General features: G+C 42.4%; 1 protein-coding gene across 4 annotated transcripts in view; it reads right to left on the reverse strand.

Moving 5' to 3' along the window:
• PTPRG (protein tyrosine phosphatase receptor type G) overlaps window positions 1-12653 on the reverse strand; it is a 774814-nt gene that overhangs the window by 298035 nt on the left and 464126 nt on the right. For all 4 annotated transcript variants that reach the window (XM_051852247.2, XM_008260863.4, XM_008260864.4 and 1 more), the window contains exon 4: window positions 10714-10862. In XM_051852247.2, coding sequence (XP_051708207.1) covers window positions 10714-10862 — 149 coding nt within the window. The remainder of the gene's footprint in view (window positions 1-10713; window positions 10863-12653) is intronic.

Genomic DNA, 12653 nt, shown 5'->3' on the forward strand with positions numbered 1-12653 from the left:
ACCCTGTGTGTCGCACACAGAAAAGGCTCCCCAGTAGAGGATCAAATGCCGTGGACCATTGAGAGTCTAGAGAGGAGGGTGTGGAAATAATTTCAACATTCTGTCTATGCGCAGGGCATGGAAAAGAGCTCTCTATTAACTATTTGGGGCAGCAAGTGCTGGGGCACTCTGTTCACTGGTCTCCCAGGACTTACACATGAAAAGAGTTCCACGGACAACAGAGTTGGGGAGACTCCAAGTGAAATGAAAATCAAGCGAGTGTTCTCTACTGCAATCTGTTTGAAGAATTTTACTATGTTCACCCATGATCAAGCCAGAAGAGGAAGATCTATTATGCAGCACTTCCTAAATATATCTGACCACAAATCAGTTTCGTACAAAGCATTTAGACTACAAAGAATTCAGAAAATATTCCAGGGACGTATTTTCCTAAGGGTGCCACATATGGATGGTTATGGCATTTCAGCTCACAATCTGCCTGCTAAGAAATGAGATAAAGAGTGATGGACAAGGAAGCAGAGACAGAGGGCAATTCAAAGGCAGAAACAAACACAGGGCCAGGCTCAGAAACAGCAAGAAGATTACAGGATGAGCTTTCTCTCACTCCATGTCCTCTGGGATCAGCAAATGGCCAACACTGAGACGCATCCTAAGAAAATTCCCTGAAAAAGTCCATCAATGTAGTTCAGGCTGTAATAGGGAGATTCAGAAGTCAAAGCTGAATCTGCACAGAAAGATCTGGGATTCAGAAGTTCTTTTACTATGAACCCAAGTAATACCATGTATTAACCTGAGTTCTAAAATCTGGCCTTTCAGGACATGATCCAACACTCAAGAGTTGCAATTTGTATTTTCACATGAAATAGGGTTTTTGTGAATTTGCCCAGCTGCTCTTTGGACACCAGAGTCAGCATATCCAGGGCAGCATCTGGGCTCACACCACGCCAGGCCACACAATCCGGATGGGGAAGCTTTAGTGGTTCTCCTTCCCGTTCCATTCTGGGGAGCTGCTGTGAAATTCTATGCCGGGGATTTAAAGGGGAAAGAGAAAATAGACTTTCTTTCAAATTCGACTTCTTTCTATTCTTTATAAATCTTTCTGACTGTCCCTTCTGAATGACAGCGCAGCGAAAGAACTTGCTAAAGGCTTTAGATTTAAGATGGCTTGAAATCTTCCTGCTCAAATTTTGACAGGACAAAAAACAGGGGGAGGTGGTGTGGCTGAGCCACAGGCCCATAAATCCTCTCGACTTGAACTTACAATACATCTGATCGCACCGCCCAAGGCCCTTACCTTCGGTACACAAAGGTCTCTCCAGCAAGCTTTATCTCAGTTCCTGAGCTTGGAAATGGATTCTGAGAAGAATAGTGTTCAAAGCTCCAGGAACAAATGTTGTGCAGAAGATAAAATAAGGGGGAAAACTTGAAGTTTATAAAGAAAAAAACCCCATGCACTGCATCTAGGTGAAACCTTTTCAATAAATAAGTCAGACTTTGATATACCATTGAAATACTATCTTTGCTAGTGTGTGTATATATATATATATTCACGATTTTTCCTGTGTAGAGTTAAGGTATACCAAAGGATGCTTTAGCACATAGATACATAGTACATGGTTACTAGAGTGAAATACATTAACATAACCATCATCTCACATAGTTATCCATTTTCCCCCTGTGGCAAAAGAAGCTATAATCTGTTCATTTAGCAAAAATCCTGACTATAATACACTATTATTAACTACTGTCCATATGTTGCAAATTACATCTTCAGATTTGTTCACCTCCATCTCTCTGCTACTTTTGGTATCCAGAGACCTGATATTTTTGGAAGAAAAGAAGGAGAAATGAATAAAAAGTCAGCAAGTTACTCTTGAAGAATTTCTGGCAGTCTCTTGGCCAGCCTGTTAGCCAGTTTCCAATCCCACGGTCCGCGTGCTCCCTAAGCCTACACTTTCAGTACAGTAGCCTTTCTTTGCATGGGGCTGTGTAAAGTATGGAACATGCATGTGGACAGTGTATGTGGACAGTCCAAATAGAGATGTGCTGGGGGTGTAAAAAACAAGCTGGATTTCATAGACTTACGAACAGAATAAGAAGCCTCGGGAAGAAAGTGTGGTATCAATTTCATGTTGTGACGGTAACATTTACAATGTATTAGGGTAAACATAATAGATTATGAAAAGCCATTAAATTTTAACTGCTTTTTTAATGTTCACTTATGATGATACAATGTAGATTGTATTTATTACATAATATAGATGGTAGCAAATAAAATGAGTTGTTAAAATAAAATTGCCTGCTGCTTTTTACCTTTTTAAATGCAGCTTCCAAAATATTAAATTACAATGGATAAATGACATTTGATTTTCTATTACATAGAGATGCTCTGTTTGATTAAATATAGACTGACATGAGAAGTCCAAAAAAGGGCAGTATTTTCCAGGGATATCTTCAAAGGACGGACATATACCATTCCTTTCATATCTTCTCTCTGTACACAAGGGGGCTTCATAACATTTATGGAAAATGGAATGAAAAGCTTATTTTGGTGCACAACATGTTTTAAAATCCATACCTAGTTTTCTGATAATATGAATGCCCCGTGAACTTTCTAAACACCTATTTATTTCGAGGGAAAGAGAGAGAGAGAGAGAGAGGACAGAGAGAGAGGAGAGAGGAGAGAGGAGAGGGGAGAGGGGAGAGTGGAGAGAGAGAGAGAGAGATAGAGAGATATTCCCCTTTGCTGGTTAACTCCTCATATGCCCAAAATGGTTGGAGATGACCATGCCAAAGTCAGAAGTTGGGAACTCAATCCATGTCTCCTATATGGATGGCGGGAATCCAAGTACTTGAGCACTTGGATTATCCATCACCTGCTGTCTCCCAGGATTCTCCATTAGCAGGAAGTGAATCAGGAGCCAGAGCTGGGAATGGAACCCTGGTACTCTGATAAGGAATGTGTGCACCCCAAGGGCATTTTAACTGCTGTTATCAAATACCTGCCCAACATGACCATTCTGGAGAACTCTCACATTTTTAATACAGGTCCAGCCATCTTAAAACATTTGAAACCCTTTGATATTTTTTCTTTTCTCTTATATAATACATAGTGGTAAAATTCTAATAAAATTTTGTCAACTGCATGAGTGGATTTAAAAAAAAACAGTCTAAAGTGCATGATAGGAGGCAGCAGACAACGAGTACTTGGGTACTCAAGTATAAGACTGAAGTACTTGGGTCCATGCCACCCACTTGAGAGACCCATATTAAATTCCTGGCTTTGGTCTGGCCCAGTCCTGGCTGTTGAGGGACTCTGGGGAGTGGACCAGCAGATGGAAAATGTCTCTCTACCTGCCTTTCCAGTAAGTAAAATGAGGAAACTTTAAACGATTAAAAAAAAGGAAGAAAGAAAGAAACTAGAGCAATGACAAAAAAAAAAAATTATTTATCAAGTAGAAAGAATATGGTGAAGACTTGGAGACAATGGAGCCCAGGTGCCAGCACACTAATAGCCAGCATGGGCCAAGCCAGTTACCAATGACATAAGCTCAGTTACTCCATTTTAGGATGGTTGGGTAAGAGCACGTCTCTCATAAGGATGCTGTGCAAAGCAAGTAAGGAAACATCCGGAAAGTGCCTGATACCGATTGTTTACTAAATGATGTCTGCCAGCACCACCTTCGGCCCCCACCCCAAGCCCTCTCTTTCATCTCCAATTGAACCAAGTTTCTTCTCAGAGTGTGGCATCTCCTTGATGGTAATTCTCAGTACAATTAAATCAGCCATCAGTATGCCACATGTCAATGACATAGCATCAAACAGTCGCAAGCCAAGTTCACTTCTGAGGATGACTGTCAGATATCACAGAGATTTAAACTCCAGGGATTGAAGCTGCCTTTACCTCCCAAATCCTGCTCTCTGGCTTTGTACAGCCGGCCATTAATTTCTCCATTGAACAGACTCAAAGTAGCAGCCTCCTCACATGCTCCTCTTAATTAACACAGGACATGCACATAAAAGATCGGCCAGATGGAAAATAAATATTTCACTAGTAAAGGATGAAACACTCTGTTCTAAAATGGAATCTTTATTTCAATCAAGGCACCCAACTACATTTCAATCAATTCCTTTGCCATTGGTTGGAAGCCATGATGGAGCAAACCATGACTGGCTGCCCCCCAGAACAGTAAAAACCAGATACCCACAGAGGGACCTCTTTAACATCCCCAAAGCTTCAGGCTGGGCAAACAGGCACTATCTTAAGCCCCGCCAAAAAAAGGACTCTAATTTTTTTTAGATAACCTGAACTAATTCTAGGAATTTCTATAAAGTCCACGGCTTGGGGAAAGAAAAACTGTGATGCTGCACAAGTTCTGTATCATTTTCTAAAATTTAATTTTATTTGACAGTGAAGAGACACAGACTGATAGAGCAGCAGCGGCTCCAATTCACTGAGTCACTCCCCGGGTGCCTGCAAAGGCCACAGCTGGGCTGGGGCCACAACTGGGAGCCAAATACAACCCAGTTCTTCCATATGGATAGCAGCAACCCGGTTGGTTAACCTATCAATGCTAGATCCCCGCCTTAGTAGGAAGCCAGAGTTGGGAGCTACAGCCAAAAATCAAATCCAAGTACTCCTATCAGGAACATGGGTCTCTTTCATTTTAGGCTACATATAAGCTCCTGCAATGTTGTCTCAATAGAAAATATCTCCCTCTTCCTCTAATGACAAAGTAAAAGAGTCTCTCAAGATGCTAAAACAATTATTTTTTTTAATAAGCCAAGGTATCTTTTATAATTTTCCAAATCACTAGTGGTATCCTCTGAAAACACTTCTTTGAGTGGAACCCCACTTCTTAGAAGGAATATGCATTAAAGGAGAGAGGAGAAAGTTAAAACTGCTATCGTCAAAACAGTGACAGTATCAAATGTTACATGATAAAAGGAGAGTGCCAGTGGCATGTTAAATGTGGAACAACACTGTGTTAAAGAAAGGTAAACAGGGCCGGCGCCGCGGCTCACTAGGCTAATCCTCCGCCTAGCGGCGCCGGCACACCGGGTTCTAGTCCCGGTCGGGGCGCCGGATTCTGTCCCGGTTGCCCCTCTTCCAGGCCAGCCCTCTGCTGTGGCCAGGGAGTGCAGTGGAGGATGGCCCAGGTGCTTGGGCCCTGCACCCCATGGGAGACCAGGAAAAGCACCTGGCTCCTGGCTCCTGCCATCGGATCAGCGCGGTGCGCCGGCCGCAGCGCGCCGGCCGCGGCGGCCATTGGAGGGTGAACCAACGGCAAAAGGAAGACCTTTCTCTCTGTCTCTCTCTCTCACTGTCCACTCTGCCTGTCAAAAAAAAAAAAAAAAAAAAAAAAAGGTAAACAGATTTCTGTAGCAGAACAACCTTCCAAGTCCTTATTGTGCCAGTGTATCTTCAAGTGATAGATGTATGTATGCCCTGGAGCCCAAGACACCTACATCAGAGAACCTAGGTTCAATACCAACCTGAGACTCCTCCCTCCAGCGTTCTACTGAGGTTTACCTTGAGAAGCAATAAGTGATGGCTCAAGTAGTTGGGTCCCTGCCACCCATGTGGGAGACCCAGACTGAGTTCCAGGTTCCTGGCTTTACCATTCATCCCACCCTGTTGTGGGCATTTGGGCACAAGCCCATGGATGAAAGCTCTTTTTTTTTTTTTTTAAAGATTTATTTATTTGAAAGAGTTACAGAAAGAGACAGTGACAGGGAGAGAGAGAGAGGAAGATCTTCTATCTGCTGGTTCACTCCTCAAATGGCCACACAGCTGGGGCTGGGCCAGGCCAAAGCCAGGAGCCAGGAGCTTCTTCAAGGTGCAGGTCTCCCTGCTAATAATGTGCCAGAGAAAGCAGCAGAGGAGGGCCCAATTTCTTGGTCCCCTGCACCCATATGGGAGACCTGGAAGAAGCTCCTGGCGCCTGGCTTTGCCCTGGCCCAGCCTTGGTCATTTAGGCCATTTGGTGAGTGAGCCAGCAGATGAAGGATCTCTCTCACTCTCTGTTTTCTCCTTCTCCCTCTGTAACTGTTTTAAATAAACAAATAAATCTTAAAACAAATAAAATAGGAATCAATCATATAATGAAGCATCATCTGTCTCTCTGGACAACTCTTAACTTTGATCAAGATATTGACAAGAAAAGAGAAGTAAAATGTATCACGCCCTCCAGTTAGACAATTAACTCAACATGCTCTGAGATGAAACCAAGATACACACAAAAGTCTTGGCCAGCTTTCCAAAACCAACTGATACATTCTTATTTTACTGGGGGAAAAAAAAAAAACGAATTTAAGGGGAACAATCTTGAGGTGAAGAGCTCCTTAGAGCATTGCTATTTCCACTAAGTGTGACTATTCATCCACTTGCTACAGAAATATTAATGCATTTATGGTGTGCCTTCTGTAATAAATATGGCACATGTACTATAATACCTTTCAAGAAAAGATTCTGAATTCTAAAACATCTGTCCTCAATGGTTTCAGATAAGGGATTGTAGACCTGCACCATATGGTAATGTGTACACGGTTCTGTATTAGGAAAAATGTCTTTGCTCCTATTCACTTGCTAAGGTGCTCTAAACAGAACTGAAATGAACCAGCTGTGAGTTTCACTGCAAAGGGCACACACAATCAATTTGGATCATTTATGCTTACTGAAGACTTCAACTCATAAAGCACCAATAAGTTTGAGTCAACAACTTCTGTGATCTCTCATTGTAATAAATAAGATTTTAATTACCGCAGACAATAAGCACGCAATGAACCTCTACTATAATAGAGCTCTCAGAGGTTTCATCTGGAGGTTTCTCTTCAAATTAACTCCAACTTGAGTTATTCGAGGAAGCATGCATGATCCAATGCCTGTTACTGTGATGCGAACTTTTCTTTAAGTTACCAACTGCTACAACAGGGAAGGGGGGGGCGGGGGGATTCAGGATAATGTAGACGCCATTATTAAAAACTATAGTGGAACAGACAGCAGAAAGCCCAGAAGCCTTGGAAGAACTGGAATGAGGAGTTCTGACTCCATAGCAGTAATCATAGTATATCGTGATCTTTTTCCGTTTAAAGATACCCGACAGCATTTGCAAAGGCCCCTTTGACATGTTAAACAACACAGTCATAGGTTTTGGGGATTAGCAAGTGGAGCACTGTGGTGGGGCCCAGTGTCTTATCCTCCCTACAAAACCCCCACTGACCTCTCCTTATTCCTTAAACTAAACAAATATCACCTGTCTCAGGGCTTTGCCTATCCCTGTTGAACTCCAATTCATTTCTTCCATATTTGTAAATACTACTGTCTCCAGGCAAAAAGTCCATCTGCTTCAGAGACTATATCACAACTAAAATTACACAACTACTTATGTGACTACTTGTACAATTTCTGTGTCACCACTGGAACTTAAGGCCTTGAGAGAGAGCTGGGATCATGCCTTTCTGGTTTCTATGTCCCAGTACCTATACAACAGAAGACACTCAAGACAGCAAGAAATAAAGCTGGATAATAGGTAAGACGACAACAGAGGACCCAAAACCGGTTCCATTCTGCTGGACAAGGCATTGTAATCCACCTCCAATGTTCTTTCCCTACTTTAATTGAGCTGTAAAGAATGCTGGATAGTGAAGGGCTTTTGTTTTCTTTAGTTTTCTCAAGGACATTTTTGTTTTTCCCTGTAGGAACTACAAGGTTAAGTTCAGGATTTCAGCCAGGAAAATGTCGAGGGGTCTAATTTTTGGATGGCTACAAAGAGGTAGGTAACCTCCAAGAATCCCTGGGAGGCAGCAAAATGTGCAAAGTTGGGTTTCTTATAATTTGCCCTCAGGGAGCAGATCCAGCTTCTTGTGGGGGCATATGATTAAAATTCAGCCCACATAGCAGGAGCAGTGAGGGAGCTGTTGAAATTCCCAAGGTCATGACTACATCTCCAGTAGAATCTAAAGGAGCCAGGATCAGCCATGCTGTTACGCATGAGGCAAGGTACATTTCCTCTCTAAAAACCACAAGAGGATGGAATGACTTCTCCAGAAACAAGTCCTCATTATTCAAGCCTATTTTAAATGATGCCGAATCAGTTAAGGAAGGCTTGCTTACTGCACTAACTGCATTGCTGTCTCTACTCCACACTCTTACCAACAGCGACATTTTGGATCCAGTTAATTCCTTTAGGGGGAACTGTCCTATATATGGTGATGCTTACGGGCCTCCCTGATCTCTGCTCACTAGAAACTAGCACAGACTACTGCCAATAACGCACCAAAAAGGTCTCCAGCCGTTCCCTAACGCCCATGGAGAAACACAGTCTTCAGCAGAGAAGTACTATTGCATTCCACCACCCCCAGGACAATCTTCACCAAAGCCTTTCTATGGTGCTGAACCACAATGCATGCAAGACAATTACATAATGTCCCCAGGGCTGATAAATTAGACACATTAAAATTTTCTGACTTTCCTTCTAGCTTCTGGGAAAGCAATGTAGTTATATGAAAAGAAATAAACTAAGCCTGAGATGGTCAAATAGTATCACAGTCTCAGAAAGAGCTAGTGTTTCTAAAGAGCTTAAGTAAAGAATTTAACACAAAATATCATAGACATGTTTGGGGCGAAAGAGAGACACTTTCCTGTGCACATTTAAAAGTTAAATGTGATGTAGTTAGTTACCATTAATCTCTGAAATTCACCTTCTTCTCAATATACTACTGAGTAACTTCACAAGTTTACCACATTTTTTAAAAAGCAAGCTATGAACCAGATGGACTCCAATGAGGAATCCAATTAATATAGTCTGCCGTCCCATCTGACATGACTTGAAAAAAATCCCAACAATTTGGTCAAACAATAAACCTGGGCATTATAGCTGCCATTTCTAATTAGCTTCCGAATTCAACGGCTCTCTTTGAGTAAAGGAGAACTGACATATTCATTCAAAGTCAGAAGGTTTCAAAAGCACACACACCCACTTTACCCATTTCTTTCCAGAATCAAGTAGAAGGAAGGGATGGGCTGTCTTGGCATCAGGGGATGTGATTAAGAACTAGGCTAAAGTTCCCACTTCCTAGCGCCAGAGGTCTTCTTTGCCAAGGTAGCTGCCAGATTAAGTTTTCAAGTTTAATGCACAGGCCTTTTGTCCAGAACTACATTAAGTGAACAAATGGCAACCCAGTTCTAAGACAAAGAGGCATCAGAGCAAAGCTGGCCACAAAGTACCCCCTGGACTCACACTGCCGTCAGCAAGGCCAGAAGGGAGATCACATACTGAGAAACATGACGCTGTTTTGCTTCTAGGAATCAAGTTTCCCAAGTACAAATAAAGCTGAGACTTCTAAGAAATGATTCATTCCATTTACAGCGTGGAGGAGAGCCCATTAAGTGGAAACCCTACTCATGAGACACATAATTAGTGTGACTGGGACAGGAAGTCCCACAGACAGAAGAGCCCTAGTGCAGGGAGAATTCTAGTACCAAGAATTTATCAGCTAAACAAGAAACAAAAATGAAGCATTTTTCTCCAAGTAGCTATCTCTGGTTTCTCCAGGGGCAGAAGGTAAGAAACAAATCTATATACCAATATGAGCATCTATAAACAAAGAAATGCTGTGAATTTTTCATCGCATCCGGGTTTTGTTTACCTGAACATAAAGGATACCAAGTGAGTCCACAAAGGGGCTTGAAGAGCTGGGGAGAAGGATGAAATCCTATAAAATTACACGTACATTTTTGTGTACATATTTATTTTCTTTGTAAAGGGGGGGGTCTCAAGCACTCATCAAATAATCAAAGCAGGGCCCGACTTAAAAGAAGGCATAAAACACTAGGAGCTGAAAACTTTCCTTGGCCCCTCAGCCTTTTGATCTCAATATACTACGGGTTCCAAGTCACTCTATGTGTGAGCATAGCCACAGGCTAGGACCACACCCACCCAGCTCTTCCACAAACGTGCGAGGCTAACCGCCAGGGAAACCAAAGAACAAGCAGGTTCCTCACAACAAAATAATATTCACACACTCACCATGAATAAAAGAAAAACTGAGATCAGTAGTGGAGCCATCAATAACAGAGCTGGAGGCCCACTCTCTCCCCCACCCCTCTTCACAGCAGATATACACCAGCCCATGAGCTGGCACAGCCCAGACTACATGCGTCAGGCAGCACGGATCTGTGAGAAGACTGACACCAACTGTCTGCAGACAGATGCCAAATGTCACCACGGATCCCTGCACAGTCCACAGAGACTCAGACCACCGATGGGCACAGCCTCTCTCTCTCAACATACAGCAGAAAAGACATCGTCAAGTAGCTTCACTGCAGAAAGAAAGTTCTGGAACTCCTCTTTATGGGTCAGCAACTTTTCTGTTTTGTAAAGGGTGACAATGAAGTCACCCAAGTTGCACACAAAATGTCACCTTCAGAAAACAGGCAATGAAAAGAAGCTGTGTCACAGCCAACACTGAACATCACTGACCAGGGCTGCGTCCACTTAAACCGCAACACCTGTGACTTCCCCATGATTTTTCCCACTAAACAAGGATCAGAAACTCATCTGCTGGCTTATCAACAAAAGATTTCCAAAGAGATAGAATTAGGTAGCATGTAAGTTTGATTTGCAAAATGCCTTAGGGTAAGGACATAGCCTCCCACGAATGCTAAGACCTGAAGCACAGTTCCACATTGAGATCCTGTGTGTCTCTCACCTCCACGGGGAACCTCCGGCCGTTGATGCTGTGTTCGGAGCCGGCTGAGCCATTGCTGTGGCCCCAGTGAAATTCCACCTTCTCGGCTTTGAATCTGCCAGGTAGACCAGCACCACTGACAAAATAGTCATCTTTCAGAAGAATGGCGACTGTAACACAGAGAGAGAAGGGGAGAAACAAAGTGAGTCTCAGAACCAAACTAAAGATTTCTCTTGTGGCTTCTGGTAAAGTTCAGGATGACCATGGTGTGAATTGCTTCCTTATATACATGTTAAAAAACAAGTCCAAGGCACTATCTGAATAAATGACAACAGTCTAGGTACAGAATGCTCTTCGATCACCAATTGGCTCTGCATTGTGACCGTGCTCACAGAAGGACCTCAGAATCTCATAACTACTCAAGACACCAAAAAAAAAAAAAAAAAAAAAAAAAAAACTGTAGACTGTGAAGCCAGTGACACAGTGCATCATGAATCATGATGAATCCGTGCTGCCAAGTCTACTGGATAAAAACAGCAGTAAGGTTTGTCTTCTTCAGCACTGATACCTGCGGCTACCCCAATACTCAAGGTGTGGCATGAGATGGGAAGCAGATGTCAAATGCAGGAGTCACACTTTGATAAGAGAACTTAGTCATTGGGGGCCGGCGCCATGGCTCAGTGGGTTAAGAACCCTGGTCTGAAGTGCCTGCATCCCATACGGGCGCCAGTTCTAGTCCCGGCTGCTCCTCTGCTGATCCAGCTCTCTGCTGTGGTCTTGGAAAGCAACAGAAGATGGCCCAAGTACTTGGGCCCCTGCACCTGCTTGGGAGACCTGGAAGAAGCTCCTGGCTCCCAGCTTTGGATCAGCACAGCTCCAGCTGTTGCGGCCATCTGGGAAATGAACCAGCGGGTGGAAGACTTCTCTCTCTCTCTCTTTCTCTCTCTCTCTCTCTGCACCTCTTTCAAATAAATAAAATAAATCTCAAAAGAAAAAAAAAAAGAAAACTTAGACTTCAGCAAACAAAAACTTGTGTATTCTTCCAATTTTAGGGGCAACAACAGTGGAAAGACAGCTGGGACTTGGGACTATAGGCTTCATAATAGATAATGCTACTCAGCCAACTGCAGTGCAAAATTTACTCACTGAGTCTCTCAAATACTGGATTCCCTTGATCGCTTCTTTTAATTCCCATCATCAGAAAATGTCCCTTAGTCCACCCCAAAAAACACATGGAAGCATCCATAAGAAACTTCAACCAATTTAAACTCTAAATTTCAAAAATATACCTCTCTTCCTTGAAACATCAGAAAGAGAAATAAAAAAAAAAAACTTGGATATATATAAACAGGAAAAATTTCTTTTCCAAGAAATTATAGAATACATAAAAATGGTTTCTATTCTACAAGAGATACAGTCCTCTTTTTATTCTAAAATGGATCCATTCATTCATTCAACAAATACTTGTTCATTGCTATATACGTATAAGATGCCAACGAATACACTGAATGGGTTATGATCAAAAGCTGAGCTTGTGTAAGCCATGGGAAAGCTCTCGTGTCATCCTCCTCTCCTTTCCCTAAAGAAATCCCAGTTAAAGCTTTAGAGAGAAATCCTGCATGAAAATTAGGTCTCCATAAAAGACAGGGACTAGACTAATGACCCATTTCTAAAACAGTGCAATTAGTTTCAGTACTTCTCTCTATAAAAGAAGCATTAAAAGCAAGTGAAGGAACTCTGCTCATATAAATCCCTTTTTATCGCATTCAAAACGTAGTTTTTCTCCAACTTCTGAAAAATATACAGTGAATGTTCAATTAGCAGGATGGCATATTAAAGGATAAAAAGAAGTAAAAGCAAGTGTTCTTGTGCCAATTAAACACGCTACAGTGATATTCTACCTTTATTCTGTGTTGTAGAACAGACGCTGCCAAACTTATCCCATGCTGAGGGCCAGTCAG

This window comes from Oryctolagus cuniculus, chromosome 10 (assembly GCF_964237555.1).
Source record: "Oryctolagus cuniculus chromosome 10, mOryCun1.1, whole genome shotgun sequence".
Taxonomy (NCBI): Eukaryota; Metazoa; Chordata; class Mammalia; order Lagomorpha; family Leporidae; genus Oryctolagus; species Oryctolagus cuniculus.